The sequence below is a fragment of the Lepidochelys kempii genome, chromosome 13 (genome assembly GCF_965140265.1).
Source record: "Lepidochelys kempii isolate rLepKem1 chromosome 13, rLepKem1.hap2, whole genome shotgun sequence".
NCBI lineage: Eukaryota > Metazoa > Chordata > Testudines > Cheloniidae > Lepidochelys > Lepidochelys kempii.
This window is the reverse complement of record NC_133268.1, coordinates 10,677,150-10,694,109: the sequence shown is the minus strand read 5'-3', so window position 1 is coordinate 10,694,109 and position 16,960 is coordinate 10,677,150. Positions and strand designations below refer to the sequence as shown.

The following is a 16,960-nucleotide window of genomic DNA, read 5'->3' as shown; positions in this document are numbered from 1 at the left end:
GACATAATTGCACTCAGGACGCATGCGTACCCAATAGGCCGGCTAGCCTTGCGCGACACTTCCAGCCCCCCCCCCCCCCCCCCACGGGTCCCGTCGGTGTTTCTCGCGCGTGCGGCTGCGCAGCCTGGCAACTGACTCCCGCTGAGCCGGGCTAGGGGCGGGGCGGTGGGAGGCGAGTGGGCATCCTCTGGCTTGCCGCTACGCGGGGCACAGTGTGGGAGGAGGACAAGTACCCTCAGCATTGCTCGGAGGCGGTGCACGGTGCAGGACTCGCTATTTACCACCAGCTCGGGCCCTGCGCTGCGGAGCGGGGGAGGCAGCACTTGTCCAGTCCGCTCCAGGCAGCGTCATGTGCAAAGTGGAGGCGGTCACCCCCTGCAAAGTAATGGACTCCACGCAAAGCTAGTAATGAAGATGCAGAAGGTTCAGATTAAGCATGAAGTCGCTCTCAGGGGTGTTACAGAAGCAGCAGATTTAAGGGGGGGGGGGCACAATGAGGAAATTAAGTTTATACAAAAAGCAAACTACTACGGTTTGTGGCAGCCCCTGCTTTATTTCTAAAAGTGAATAAACCCCTCTTCGTTTAAATATTACATTATATATTACATATATTTTCCCACCACCTCTCAACATCCAGCTTTAAGACCTACACTACTGCTTTCTCTTTCTAGAGTCACTGGAAGCGTTCTCCCTTAGTGTCTAATACTTCCCCCTCCTGTTCGTTCCTGTAAACTGAATCCTAATCAGATTTTTAAAAAAAATCCAGCCATCTCCAAAAAAGCACAAGTAGTCAATATTCCAGAGTGAGAGTTTCTTCAGCTGCTTTATAAACTGGTGGGAAAATCCTCCTTGAATTCTTCTTAACCCATGGATGTTTTATTATTTCTTTGAGAGAGAGCCTCAAAGAAGGAGTGCGCTTAAGTGTTTTTGAAATAAGGTCCTTGGCACCATCAGGCACCCATGTGGGAAATGCGAATTTAACCTTGAAATAAAAAAATAGAGACAATATTAGTTCCACAAGGTAACAGCAGTATGATGCAAGTACAATGGATAGTATAATATCACCTAGGAGCCTCAGTCATGGACCAGGACCCCCATCAACATGATAGACTGTGGGCTCAGCACACCAGCCACCTAGCTGTCAAGTTTTTTGTAGTCTTCACAGCTACAAGAAGTACTGCTTAAAAAGGTAATGAAAGATGTAACAGTATTACCAAAGCCAGGTAATTCCATGATAGTAAACTAGTGTCTTCAAAAAGACTATAAGAATGCAAAACTGTTGACAGTTATTAGAATTTGGAATTCTGGTAAATCTGATAGTGTAGAGTTGGGTTATAATGACTACAGCTGAATTTCAGTGCAAAGTAAGATTCTTTGTGTGCTCCAGAATTATATTGTAACATCTCCTATACCAGATCATTGTCACAGCAGCCACAGAATAGATCTAATCACAAGAACTTTATCTGATATACTTTTAACCCTGATTAATGTGCAAAATAAGATCAATGTTTCTGGCATAATACACTCCCCATTATCTGCGATACAGCGTGCACATTAGAGTCACAGTCAAGGACACTAGCTGATAGTGTTCACTGGAATAAATTGGTTGGCTGCTGAATTTTAAAGAGACATTTTGTACTAAGTAGCGTGGAAGACAGCTAGAATTAATGAAGGAGAGTAACCTTCATTGAATAAGGCCAGTATTAGAACCAACTGGTACATTTTGTATCTGTATCCCTAGTCTTCAATATATTTATCTACATTTGTTCATCCCCCTCCTCCACTGTGTCAATTTTGCAGATAGAAACTGAAATTACAGCCTCAGTCTTGATCACAATGGCAAATCAATGGCAAAACTTCGGTAGATTGTGTGGGTACAAGACAAGGCCCCAAATCTATATTCAAGATGACCCACTGTTTCAAATTAGGTAGTTTACATCTTGTCACCACTTTTCACCCCAAACTGCGTACAAAAAGGAGCAGCTGTCTGAAACACATCCAACACTAATTTAGATTTAACAGTTTTGCCATATGTATTGCCAGTTGAAGTGCCACAGTATGGGCTATTTTTAGCAACGAGGTAGCACAGTTGATGAATGCTTCAGTAAAAGGGAGTGCTTCACACTACTATTCAAGGACTCTGGTTGATTTCAGAATGAGTCCATGTGTTCTGAAGGCATCTTTAGTCAACAGTGCCCAACTACAGCCTTTGAAGAGGGAAATGGTAAGGGCAAGGAAAAGTAACTAGGACTTTCTTGTAATAAACAACGTTATTCTGACATTGTTCTGAAGATTTTAACTGGGAATGTCAGGGCTCCTAATGAATACTGAGATGGTATCAAACAAGATGCCCAGTTCTCTGTAATGCACTCTGACAGTCCTTTAACCAGTCAAGTTTGATGCCAACAAAATCAAAACCCAAGCAGTGTCCGATTCTAAAGAAGAGAATTTATTGGCCTGGTTATCAGTGATGCTGACAGTTTTGGGCTCCTACTCTAATCTTTTATATGATTAGTTTAGTGGTAGGCTTGCCAGAATGTTTGTTTTTTAATGTAAGTCAATGATAAATATCAAATGTTTAAGCTTTTTTCCATTTTTATCAGTTTAAATTTTCACAGTTGCAGAAAATTATGGGGATCAGACAATTATTTAATGACAGATTCAAAAAGTTAAAGCTTTATAACCATTAAAACACAAGTTGTCAACATCAAAATATACAAAGTAAATATCCTTAAAACAAAAAGTTCTCAAGCAGCATTTGTCTTACTTTGCCTCTCATCATCAATGAAGCTATTATTTCATTGGTTTGTGCGTACCATGAAATCAGCTTTCACTGATTTAAAAAAAAAGCCCTTCAGAGCCTAATTTGTTTGTCTGTGGGAGAAGGTTTTCTTTGCTCTCAAAACCAAGTAACCTTTTCCATGGATTTAGGAAAGCATACCTCTGCAATTCTTTTGTATGTTTCATTGCGGGTGGGTGCTTCAAATGGTGCATACCCCACAAGACACTCAAAACACAGAACACCAACACACCAGACATCAACATTTTCATCATGAGTTCTCCCATCGATCATTTCTGGGGCAAGGTAATCTGTTGTGCCACAAAATGTTGTCCTCCTATTTAAAAAACAAATCACCAGTCATTTTGTTGCATTAAAATAAGGCAGAGTAAATTTATCAATAACTGATTTACTACAAAAAGAAAAGGAGTACTTGTGGCACCTTAGAGGCTAACAAATTTATTTGAGCATAAGCTTTCGTGAGCTACAGCTCACTTCATCGGATGCACGAAAGCTTATGCTCAAATACATTTGTTAGCCTCTAAGGTGCCACAAGTACTCCTTTTCTTTTTGCGAATACAGACTAATATGGCTGCTACTCTGAAACCTGATTTACTACACACATCCACACCCAATTTATTAGAACTTTAGGGGCCAGATTTGGACCCACTAGAATCTGAGCTGTTTTGAAAATCTTTCCCTTGGTAGGATGTCATCTTTGTGGCCTAGGTGTGGGGAAAGCAGATTAGCTTCTGTCTCAATCCTAGGAAATGCTTTAATTACCCAACAACTTTGACCCATTTAACCCAATTAACTTTGACCAATTAAGGCCCAAACTTTAAAAATTGTGTATGCAAGCTGGGTGACTCCGTGCATACAATTTCTTAAGTTTCACTCTAAAGGAGTAGTTCTGATTGGCTTCAGGAGTTATGTCTAGTCCCCAGAGATCTAAATGAGGTCAAACAGAAGCTACATGAGGGGTTAGGCTGAAGAGTCAAAAACATCCTCTGAGTGCTTCATGAAAGACAAGAGGGACTTGTATGGGCCCATGACAGTAATATTTGAGACTATATTCTGTGTCGCAAGAATCTTAGAAAAAAATAAAGATTCTAATATCTAAGGAAAGCCATATGCAATATTTTGCTTTCTTTCCTCAAAGTGCCAGTCAAGGTGTAGAGATAGCCAGCCTTGAAGGAAAGCTTCTCTGAACTGTTGGTCCTGGGGCTGCTGACAGACCTTCTCTTATGTTGTCTGAAGGACTGCATAGTGGAAGCAAAGCAGGGCACAAGGAGTATACTTTTCATGCCTTTGTGGAGGCTTGAGGATTCATTTCAGTGTTCAAGACCTTCACACAAGCTTGAACCAATCCTGCTCCTCCTTGCTCACCATCAGTGGTGTCACAATCCAATGATTGTCCACAGTTCATTTCTTTGGAGACAATTATGTGGCATCAGTGAATCAAGATGAGAGGATTAGGATATTAGACAGATTTTACCAAAATGTTGTCAGTGGAGGAGCTGGAAATACAGGACAGTCGAATAGAGACTGAGTCCATATAGGAGTGGTCTTACAACTGAAAAAAAGAGTCAGACTCACCTGAGTGATGGAGCATGCACGGACCAGCCAAAGTCCGCTAACTTCAGTTCCCCTTTAAGTCCTAGCAGGAGGTTTTCAGGCTTGATATCTCGGTGGATCACTTTCTGAGCATGGCAGTATATCAGAGCATCAGATATTTCTTCTACATACTGCAGAATGTGCCACACCCAAGATAATTATACAGTCAAACACAGTTTATGTAGTGGTTTTCTATAGGAAATACGATTTAGCCATTTAGTAAGTTAAATACAAACCTTATTGTGGCTCAGCAGTGAGTGATTTGGTTTGATATTTACCATGTTTGTTTTGATATTGCTTGTAAGAGTTGCTTAGAAAGCTAATGGTAGTATTACATAAAACCAGGGATGGATGTACTGAACCTTTGAGGATTAGAAAGAAGCCTTGCCACATCTTGGCAATTCCTGGCTCTATCCAGGAACTGGAACATTTGGCAGTCACACGAGACACTCTGTGAGCAAGTTATTTCCAACTAGTTTTACTTAAGCAAGAAGATTTGTTCTGCATACAAACCCAGCGTATGTCTACAGTGCATACATTATTATAGTTTCAAGATGAGCTTCCATTCCCCTTCACAAAACATAAGCAGCATCAACACTTTACTCACGGTGGCAGTTCTTGTCTCCTCAAAACGCTCATGTTTTTGCAATTCTTTGTATAGCTCCCCTCCTGGAGCATATTCCAACATCAGGTAGATCCGTGTTCTGTCATGAAAGTAGTTATAAAATCTCAAAATATTTGGATGCCTAAAAAAGCCAGAAAGGTCATGTTTGGTAGCTGAAAGTCAAACAAGTACCACAACACCGAAGCCAAATGTTAAGGTAGCTTCTTGATTCCAACCACCACATTCCTATTCAGTTGGATCAGGAGTGTTATGAAAGCTTGCACATGTGGGAAAATAATAATCCCATGGTTTAGTTGGTCTAGTGGTGAATTAAATGGATCAGGTATGTACAAACCAGGCACAATACATTACAAACAGAAGGATATAGGACAACTGGACTTAAGTAGCACTGGCTGCTGACTTAACAGGAGTAGAAGCCATGTTGTAGAAATGGTGCTTGTTATTTTAGAGGTCTAGGGGAGAAAGGCTAAAGCATTCCCCCGAGGGTTAGTGGGATGGATTTGGAGCTGCTGTGACAATTTATGAATGCTGTATGTGACCTGGCTTTTGGCATGTTTACTGCACTGAGTTTATTTGATAATAAGATTGTCAGGATATGCAAGAAGCCAGGACAATTGCCCAGATAACAGACTTTCAGCAAGCACCCAGGAATATGGACTTTAATGTTACTACTCACACTTTTTTTAAGCTATCTGAACTGATTTAACTAGGCTCAGAAAACAAACACAGAAGAACAATAAGACTTGGGGCTGGATAGAGTCACTAAAGAGGGGGAGGGTGAAGCCAGGTTCCAGAAGTGGAGTGTCTGGGATATTAGACCTGAGTACGGTCTCTGCTAAGGGACAGCAAGCCTTTAAGGCAAGACAGATATGTAGGTAACCCTTTTATTGCTTTAACAAATTTTTGTCTTATGCTTTGTTCATGCTGTTAAGATTAAACTCTTTCCACTAGTCACAAGCTCCCAAGGGGAAGAACTGCAGGTATCCAAACCTACTTGGGCTTTTTGGGGTGAGCACAGACAATACACAGGGTACTGTCGCCTCAGAGTTGGTGGGAGAAGGGCACAAGGCTGAACACCTGAGGGGGTGCATTTGGCTCAGAGGTGCAGTTAGCCTTGTAACTGTGATAGTCAGGAATTAGGTCAGTCAGAAGCATGTGGAGATTGGTACAACTGAACCATGTTAGAAATCAAGACAGCAAGCTCAGCATCTCAGCTTTCCCAATGAGATCCTCTTTAGTTCGAAACTGAACAGTGATCAGAATTAGGTCTCTCCAGAGTCTAGCCTGAAGCAGACAACTGGAAAAGGCCAGGGAACAATTTTTTTGGGAGGGGGGTTGGAGGCCCACCAGCAGCACACCATTTCGTTTGGTGTATATTTCTTAGATAATAGCAATGATCAATGTAGTTTGTAGGGATAGATCTCAGAGCTATTTTCTTCACCCATATGACAAACTAATGAGGGCACTCTCTACCTTCTTTCCCACCTCTCAAGTTCACCAATTCAGGCTAAGTTGTTTTGAAGTAAGGTAATCATGTTTTCTACTTCTGTGTATCACCAAGAAGGCAACCCAGAAGACTGGATCCAGTTTGTCGAGCTTGCCACTCGGGTGGTCTAGGATGAACGGCAGTCTGGCTTATGCTGAAGTGGAGGGTGCAAAAACTAAGTCAGCCAGGGATACCAGCATTCCTCAGACTGTAAATCCCACTGCATGGTTATTTTATTTACTTTCAGCACAGCTGCTTACCTGAGATGACTCAAAATTTCTATTTCTCTTCGGAGCTGGTGCTCCAGTTGTGATTTCTCCAGGGCAGACTTGAAGATGACTTTTAGGGCTAGGATGAAGTGGGTATTCTGTTCACGAGCCAAATAAACGGTTCCAAATCGACCTTTCCCAAGTGGCCGCCCAATTTCAAAGTCATCAATGCACCACATTTTCCTGCATGCAGTATAAGAGTCAGTATTAGAGCTATAACATTAGTAATTCCCAGTAAATGGAGAAATATCAGACAAATTCAATCTTGCTGTAAAGCAGATGTCACTGCATCTGCTTAACCATATCATGAGGGGGTCAGTATATTTCAACATGTTTAAGTTTTCTGTTTACTACATTTAGATATTCAATAGCATACAAGTGAATGGGTAGACAAAAAGTTATTGAAGACAGTCAACTTTCCCCAGTGTAAGCCCTCCATGCTAAAATAGTAGGACTATTTTAAATAGTCCTACTATTTTAGCAAAGTAAATGTGTATAAATAAAGCCTTGGTAGACTCAATTCTAACCTCCAAGTTACTTGAAAAAAATAGGGCTCAGGTTATCAGGGTCATACATGCACCTATATGTTCAGTTGTGCTTAATTTGCACATGCAAATGGAGAACTGGATACTTGCCTGCCCATGTATGCTCACCTGCCATGCTTATCTGCCATGATTTCACATGTAAGCGTCTGCACTTTTGCATATGCACATTGCTGGAAAATCTAGGCCTTAAATACTATTCTCTACAATGTAAGATATACAGAGTTCTAAATATCTTGGGGGAAAGGCCCTTTAAATATCCATATCTTTTAAACCCAACTCAGGAAATCTGCAAGACAGTTCTTACACAGTAAAAAAGCTAGTAGTTCCATAGTATCTAGAGGTTTGGGATGATCTGGAGACTTCTACAGCAAACAATATTAATGCTCCAGAAGCAGCAAATGGAGATATTTTCTGAATAGTTACCTTGGCAGCTGAGAAACAGAGGCACATTTGGTGTCCATTTCTGAACCATCTTCCTCATCTGTAAAACAAATACATCAGCTTTGGAACAGAAATTGTGTCTTTTTATGCTGTAGCTTGTAGAGTGGATCTGAGAGCTTTTGGATGGATGAATGGGGGAGGAAGTCTTCACTGAATAGGAATTCTACCGTGAAAACAGACAGCCCTAGGAACGTTTGGACATAGTGTTAATGTGAGACATCGTGTCACCCATTAATTGTGGTGGCAATAAAGTGCAATTTAAAATAATAGGATGAAGATGGAAGGGTGGGTGAGTGATGACCAGAGCCCAGAGTTAAAACAGTGATTGCTATCTCATGATGGAAGGGGACTGAAGAAACTGGCATGCCCAGGCAACTCTTGCATCCTTGAATAGGAAGATCATCACTGAAACTACCAGCATGTTTAACATAAAAGTCAAGGGGGAATCTCAGACTGTCCTTAAAGGAAAACTGCACCTAATTTTATTAATCAGTCTAAATGTGTCTGGAGCACAATAAGCATCAATTGTCTCTGGGCCAATTTCTGCCCCTTGGTACATGGAGCTCCAGTTGACTAGGAATAAACACACCATTAAAAAAAAGTTTCACAGTCTCATTTTTATCTTTGTAGAAGGTCCTGTGTCTTTTGTACCATTAAATACTGAGAGTTCTTTTTAAGGCTGAACTGCCCTTTACATATTATTGACATTTGTATTGTTTCTGCATTTCTTTATAAATTAAGAGACCATGAACTGGGAAGCAACACTTCTTTGCTCAGGAACCCATTGAAATGCAGTTATTGACAGGATGCAGCCTGTCCCTGCCTGGTTTGTTGGAGCTCAGCTAGGCTACTTTTGACCAGGTGAAAAAACACCCCTATTTCAGTTACTTCTGCTGTTATCACCCGGCTTACAGGTTTGTTTGTTTGTTTTTAAAGCAATGAAAGCATCTCACAAGCTTCTTGGTACACATAAACTCCTTAACAGTGGAAGTTATGGGACTAGTGCCTACATTGGAAGCTTTCAGAGCCAGTCAAGTCTCAACCAGATTTTTAATGGAAAGCATGAATCAGGAGTAGAGAATCTTATTTCACCCTCACCCCACCAAAGTCGTCACTGGTCAAATAACTGCTGGATTACTCCTTGCCCAATTTCAACTCCACTACTTTGCCTTTATATTTTTTGAAGTTATGGTTGAAACTGTAAGCAGTTCTTTGGCAAGTGGGAGACCCCTTCAGGATGTCTGGGAACTGGAAAATTCCCATCTCCACGTAACCTGTGGGATGGGTCCAGCTATGGTTTGAATGAGTAACATACCCTTAGATTCTGATCCTGCTTTGGTTTTCCTTAGGATATTCTTGATTGTTGGAGAAGACGGCCCCTTGCAGGAAAACACTGAAATGCAGGAACTACTCATATGTTTTCTCATGTTCTTCTGGTGCACATCTGAGCTGCTTATAGTCATTGGCTTTGGAGACAACTTTAACAGTGAAAATCCAAGAGACAAGAAAACTATGAGGTTAGATTATAAATTCTTTGGGGCAGGGACATCTTTTTGTTCTGTGTCTGTACAGCCCCTTATCACCAATGGGCCCTGGTTAGCGGGTACGGCTTCTCAGCCCTATCACAATACAAGTAATTATAATAAAAAAAATTAGGCTATACTATACATAAATAAATGTGCACTGTATCACTCAAGAGTCTTGAGGTGTCAGCTTTCAATGTTGTGTCTATTGATCTGTACTGAAAACAACAGGCCAATTTATCATCTGATGATTGTTCAGTGGCCAATAGAATGAGTGGTCTCAGTACCAAATGGACAACTATCCAGCCTCTCAGAAGCCACCATCATAATTTGCACCATTATCAGCAGCAGTCATAGCTTGCATCAGTCTGAACTACTGTTGATGGTCCCCTAATATCAGCATTAAGGCTCATTGACAGGCTGATTCTTTTTTGTGCCTCAATAGAGGACTTCAATCTCTAGTGCTTTTAGACTGGCATTTTGTCACCAATGATAAATTCACTCAGAACTCTAGCCTAGCCTAGGGAACAGTGTAAGGTTGATAATGGCTTAGGTCTCATGTGATAATGCAGTCAATTAGTAGTTCAATAAAAATGGTAGCTTTTTCTTTAGTGTTGCACAAGAAAACAAGCATGATGCATACTACTGCAAGCAGTCAAACAAAGAGGCAGGATCTTAACACAAATGCTAACCTAACGCCAGTGAATGGCCTCCCAGCCCATATGCCACAACGACCTACCTTTTTGCCACCTCTGATGTGGCATGTAGCTTCAGTCTCTTTGCTTTCCATGGGGTAATTACGTGCTTAAAGAAAAGGATACCAGGGAGAAAGAATCATAGTGTCATAGCACTGAATATTATGGCACAAATAGATACTTGCTACGCGAATAGAGGCTCAGCTAGCTGAGAGATAAAAACCTCCACATTGCAAGACTTACACAGGAAGAGCTGGGGCCAGTTTGAGCAAATCCAGGGCAGCCTGAAGTTGGCACTTTAGAGACTGAAATCAAGAATTTACATTTGTTAAACTGAGTTAGTCAATAGTCACTCCCAGCCTCCCCCACACCTTGATGTGCCCGCTGTCCACTGCTCTCTTCAGCTGGCAGTTCTCCATTGCCCCTCTGATTTAAATGCCTGCCACAGCCCAACTCCCACTCTAACATCTCACTTTCAGGAAGTTTCCTATTAGCATGGGTGTAAGAGGATGAAATGAGAATTCTTTGGCCTCCATACTGTTCTCAGGAGTGGTTACTGATTTGGGGTGCCTAATTTTAGAATAGCCCCAATTTTTCAGCACCCTCCCTCTGAAAATCAGGCCCTTTTAAAGTGTGTCAAGCTGGGTACCTATAATCACATTGAAATCTTAGCTATCCTTTGTAAGCTGCTATGTTCCTCCACTAGTCATTGTGAGCATGTAGAGATTTTATCCAATCACTTACACCTGGTAAGATAGTTAGACCAGATCTCATTTAATCAGGCACACATGTTTCACAAGAGCTAAGGCTTTAACAAGAAAATAGGCACAATAGTCACACATAAACCTGCTCTAACAAGCAGTTTATAGGTATCAAACAGACCAAAGCTTGGCCGGAAACTAAGCTGCACTTCTGTAGTTTTAGGTAGAGAAGTTATCATTTAAGAACATTTTGTAAGGCATTAAAACCCTCTAAATGAGTATTTTAGGTTTCATTAACATATGTACTAAGAGAATACTGTGTTTCATTTCCAATACAATAGCAAGATATACCTATATTAAAACATGGATGCCCACAATTAAAGGGTTTTTGTGTTCCAGGAGCCTTGATAACTTTCTAATGAAATCAGCTAAAGTAAAATAAATAGATCAGATTGGCAGCACTCCAATAAGGCTACAAATCTAGAGGTATGCCTGGATCTCAGGTCTGACCTTCAGTAGGTTCTACTCCATAGCCACTCCCACCAGCTAGCATTAGAAACACAAATTAGTTCTAAAAGCTCCCTTTATATAGAAGGCCAGGGTCATCTGACACCCCTTAGGCCTTAAAGTCAGACTCCCCACATCTGATTTCTAAAATGTGAAACTGAGGCACAGAGGGAAGCAGTAACTTGCCCAGGGTCACACAGTAAGTCAATCACAGAGCCAGAAAAAGGATCCAGAACTTGTTCCAGGCTTGTGCCTAATGTTAATATAATATAGTTAGATTTAGAAATGAGCCAAGGAATGAACAACGCTTTAGGAAAGATTTGCTTTGATTACAGAGCAATAAATTACAGATCTTTACACACATGCTTTGAATCAACGCACAACTTAATACACTATATAAACCTAAATAAAGGAAGAGAAATTCCTTTTCTGATGAATGAATTAATGTTTTGCAAAGCGCTTTGGGAATCAATGTGACAGGTTAAGAGCTATTGTATTACTCATTATATTAGCAATGGACACAAACCACAAACACAAACCCTAAACTCCTGAATCTTAGCATCTCAAAGAAATCATAGTGTCATAGCGGTGAACATTATGGGGTAGGGTTAGGGTTGGAATCTGAACCCAGAACTGGTTCTCAGTTTGGAGGCCAGTCCTGAGTTCTGCAGTCTCAAATCCCAATTCTAAACTTTAAGGAATCAGAATCCAAACCTGGATTTGAATGTCACAGTTCATCCCTCACTCTAGGACAGGCAAACCCTGAAAACCCTGACATCAAAACTGAAAATCCCAGCATCTGTTGATGCCTGGGCACATCTCTAATCACAATTATATTTATATATCAATGTTAGACAGCAACTGCCTGGGAGTGAGGAGACCGTGGGGATGTTCCTGTCTCTGCTACTGATTCATAGTGCAACCTTTGTCAACTAACTTATTTTCTTTGTGCCTCAGTTTCTCCACCTGCAAAATGGGGATAATGATTCTTACCCATCTTTGCAAAGTGCTTTGAGATCTACAGGTGAAATAAGTGTTATGATTATAATTAAATTTAGTGGTTTCTCCAAGTAGTCACAACTGGGAAATATGATAAACCGGAATTACCTGGGGAAAGACACCTCTCCAGGGGCCAGTTATAGACTACCTTGTATACATGTTAAGGCATTGGCTCTGCAAACACTCGTGCACACACTTGAATAGTCCAGTTGAAATCATTGAGGCTGCTTGTAAGCGTAAAGTGAAGAATGTGCTTAAGTTTTTGCAGAGCCAGGATCTAAGTGTTGTAATTTTACATATTTTTTTTTCAAATATTATTTTTCAGTCCTGGGCAAATCAATTGCAGTATTAACAATCTTCATGATTTTATCACAAACCTTGTGATATTTAACGTTTTTTATCAAAGCTTCAACTTCTGGAGATGTTATTTCATGGGAAGCTCAGGGGCGGGCTTTTGTTTAAGCAAGTTTCTGTTCTTCACAGTTGCAGAGAAAAGCCAGAAAACATGGCCCAGATGCACTCTAAAGCTCAGAAATCAAAAGAACACCACATTTATCATTTGTTAAAAACACCTGATTTCTAAGACTATCTCATGATTCTTGTGGCCCTAATTCATGATTTTTCCCTGCCTGGGTTAGCAGTACAGAAATTGCTCCACATTACATACTAAATACTGGCAAAACAGTTTTTAAAAACGCGTTCTAAGAACAACATTTGTAAGGCTACCATTTACTGAAAACACCAAAACAATATTTCCTTTCAACTTGAAATGGCTTAAATGTAGGCTACGAAGACCATCTTTTCATAAGGACATTGAGGAGGGTGTGGGGTGAGATGGAGATATGTATGGGCAGTCCTTTGTTTATGTGAACTCATTTTTAATTTATGGAATAGGTGCCCAAAGCACTGGATGTGCAATTGTAGTTGTATTTGGTACATATAAATCAATACAGATACCAATCCATTGCTATGTAATCAAGCCATCTATTTCCAGCATTGGTAGAGCACCTATCCTCATAGCATTTAAGCACCTCTGTGGAGCCTGCAGACTGTTGGAAACTAAATCTTTCCTATCAAATATAAGCTTCTAACAAGTGAGAACATTAAAAGTAAGTTTAATACGAGAGTCTGTAGTTGGGTCCCTGCTCCTGATTGCACATCACCTTTATGAGCAGCAATGTTACTACTGAGTGAAAATCATTACAGTTGCAAGGAATCTTCTCAGCTGTTCAGCTGAGCTGTAATTTTGCATGGAAAATCCTTCACTTCTTCAAACCCATAGTGCTGGCCTTGACACTGAGCACTGATGTTCTTTGTATTTGCCTTCTGTGTTGAGGGAGCCTGAATGCCGAGTCAAAACATTCTGTGGAGGAGAGAGGCTCCCTAGACAAGAGGATGTTGGAGGGCTGGATCTTCTTCAGCTCCTAGCACAGTATTGTTTTCTGAAACAATGCACTGTGTCCTGGTTCATGGGCCATATTTACTCAGAGGAACATAGTCAACTACAGGGTCACTCGTGTAATTCATAAAGCTTTGTTCTCTACTTTGGGATGGCGTCACCAAGCAAACAGCCTGTCTCACTGCAGAATTGTATTTTTCATTCATGACAGGAGAGGGTTTCCTGAAGAGTTCTCTTCTGTCTCTACCTGGCATTAAGCAGCTGGCACGAGAGTTCCAGCATTCAACAGTGGGTTTTGTTATTTGCTGGTCACAAATGGAAGAGCTACTAGAAAGGTATTCGCAAAAAGAAAAGGAGTACTTGTGGCACCTTAGAGACTAACAAATTTATTTGCGCATAAGCTTTCGTGAGCTACAGCTCACTTCATTGGAAAGGTATTGAAAACGGGAGAGAGTACAGGATTTAGGTAGCAGACATATATTAAACTGATATTGATCAACTGAGTGATAGATTCTTTCCATGTTAGGTATCTGTGGTGCTACAAATGCTGGATTTCTGAACAGATATACAGATATACATTTCATTAAAAACTATGCTAAAAGAATGCTATTTAGGTTTCAATGTCAAGAATTCAAAAGTTAGGAAATGCCAGATTTAGTACTGCCTCTGCCTCTTGATTGCGTCCATCCTGTGCACTGAATGAGACAGGAGTCCCATGGAAAAAAAACAGTATATGATCACGTCATTGACGACAGCATCATAACGTATATGCATAGCAGGGCCGAACAAAGGTTACACACAGGTGTTATGGCTTAATTTAGTTTCTGAAGCACACTACAATTAAAACGTGGTATAGAACATATTGTCATTATTGTTTCTTATGCTGTTCCTGTTTATTGCTCTTTACTGGTTTGAATGTCTGATGTTGGTTTTGCACATGTGAACACATACAAAACCTCAATCATTACTCAGTCATTGAGGACTTTGTTTTATTGATATAGTTTCAGTTTATTAAAAATTAATATATTTAACAAAGAATAACTTAGCACTTTAATAGTGCTTGACATATCCAAAGTACTGTAGAGATATTAACTCCTGAATGTCCCCCCTAATCTAAAATGGTTTCATGATACAGTTAACTGGATATTTGGTCTTCCTAATGGCATAGAGAGTACACTTATAAAGTTTGCAAATGATACCAATCTGGAATGGGTTGCAAGTGCTTTGGAGGATAGAATGAAAATTTAAAATGATCTGGACAACCTGGAGAAATGATCTGAAGGAAAGAGGTTGAAATTCAATAAGTACAAATGCTAAGTACTCCACTTAGGAAGTAACAATCAGTTGCACACATACAAAATGGGAAATGATGGCCTAGGAAGGAGTACTGCAGAAAGGGATCTGGGGGTCATAGTGGATCACAAGCTAAATTTGAGTCAACAGTGTAATGCTGTTGCAAAAAAAGCAAACATAATTCTGGGATGTATTAGCAGGAGTGTTGTAAGCAAGACAGGAGAAATAATTCTTCTGCTCTACTCTGTGCTTATTAGGCCTCCACTGGAGTATTGTGTCCAGTTATGGGTGCCACATTTCAGGAAAAACATGGACAAATTGAAGAAAGTCCAGAGAAGAGCAACAAAAATGATTAAGGGTCTAGAAAACATGACCTATCAGGAAAGATTGAAAAAAAACTGGGTTTGTTTTGTCTGAAGGAGTGAAGATTGAGAAGGGACATGATAATAGTTTTCAAGTACATAAAAGGTTGTTACAAGTAGGAGGGAGAACATTTTTTTCTCATTAACCTCTGAGGATAGGACAAGAAGCAATGGACTTAAACTGCAGCAAGGGAGTTTAGGTTGGACATTAGGAAAAACTTCCTAGCTGTCAGGGTAGATAAGGACTGGAGTAAATTGCCTAGGGAGATCATGGAATCTCGTCATTGAAGATTTTAAAAAGCAGGCTAGACAAACACCTGTCAGGGATGGTCTAGACCAGTGGTTCTCAAAGCCGGTCTGCCACTTGTTCAGGGAAAGCCCCTGGTGGGCTGGACCGGTTTGTTTACCTGCAGCGTCTGCAGGTTCGGCCGATCGCGGCTCCTAGTGGCCGTGGTTCGCTGCTCCAGGCCAATGGGGGCTGCGGGAAGCAGGGCGGGCCAAGGGACATGCTGGCCGCCCTTCCCACAGCCCCCATTGGCCTGGAGCGGCGAACCACGGCCACTAGGAGCCGCGCACCGGCCGAACCTGCAGATGCTGCAGGTAAACAAAGCAGTCCGGCCCACCAGGGGCTTTCGCTGAACAAGCGGCGGACCGGCTTTGAGAACCACTGGTCTAGATAATATTTAGTCCTGCCTTGATAGAAGAGCTCTCGAGGTCCCTTTCAGTACTATGATTCTATGATTCCCTCTTTCAAGTTCCTTGTACTCCAGTATATCACCATGTATGGCATCCTTTCTGAGTCCAGTCTTGACATGTGTCCAAACCATTGCAATTATCTTTCTTAAATCAATTTCTTGCCCTGGCTATTTTCTTACCACTCCATTTTATTTTCTGCAGTCTTGAAAGTCTCAATATTCCCTTCAGCCAGTTCATTTCTACAGTCAACATCTTATATTCATCAGCTTTCCTCATACTCCAACATTCTGACATGAGTATTACCATGACAATTGTTTCATGCACACTGATTTTCATTTTTATCTAAATGTCTTTAGATTTTCAAATCTTACAGAGTTTTCTAAACGCAACAGCAGCTAGTCCAGCGTTTCTTTTTATGTCATCTTCACAATTCCTATTTTTCGATACTAAACCTCCAATGGACACACATTTTTCCACTTGTTCTAGTTCTTTGTCTCCAACTTTTATCTATGCCTCTTCCTCTTGTCTTCCTATTGCCAGAGATTTTTGTCTTTGCCATCCTGATCTTCAGTCTGAATTTTCTGCTTTCCCAGTCTACCTTGTAAGTTAAATCTCTGTAAATCCTCCAGTGCTATGAGGTCAGTATCACCTGAAATCTAAGCTTATTTACTGTCCTCCAACATAACTCATGTCATGTCATGTTAACTTCATTTAATTTTGACTGTATTTGAAAACAGATCTATTTGCCTATCAGCCACTAGAGGGCACAGGGATGCTGTGAATCTCATAGATAGAGCTAGAATGATGCCCTTGGAGAGGTTGTTTATACATTGTTTATACTGGTTTATTCATGATCATCCCAGACTCTACCCACAGCAATTTTTTGGTGTTAGCCAATTTGTTTTGTAACCCTGCTGGCTGGGAGTTGTTTTATAACTGCAAGTTATAAAACAGCTTCTTTCATTACCTACTCTGGCAGTTTCCTCTTGTTACAGAGCACCTATTCCAGAAGATAATTGCTTTCTG

At 40.7% G+C, this 16,960-nt stretch overlaps 1 protein-coding gene across 1 annotated transcript; it reads right to left on the bottom strand.

Moving 5' to 3' along the window:
* Positions 1-630: 630 nt before the first annotated feature.
* LOC140896980 (aurora kinase C-like) lies at positions 631-10,072 on the bottom strand. Its single transcript, XM_073309210.1, has 8 exons — positions 10,022-10,072; positions 9,075-9,237; positions 7,742-7,799; positions 6,765-6,956; positions 5,001-5,139; positions 4,376-4,524; positions 2,942-3,116; positions 631-982 (listed from the first exon to the last, which is right to left on the bottom strand). The coding sequence occupies exons 1-8, from the start codon at positions 10,070-10,072 to the stop codon at positions 791-793; spliced, it is 1,119 nt and encodes a 372-aa protein (XP_073165311.1). The 3' UTR covers positions 631-790.
* Positions 10,073-16,960: the final 6,888 nt, after the last annotated feature.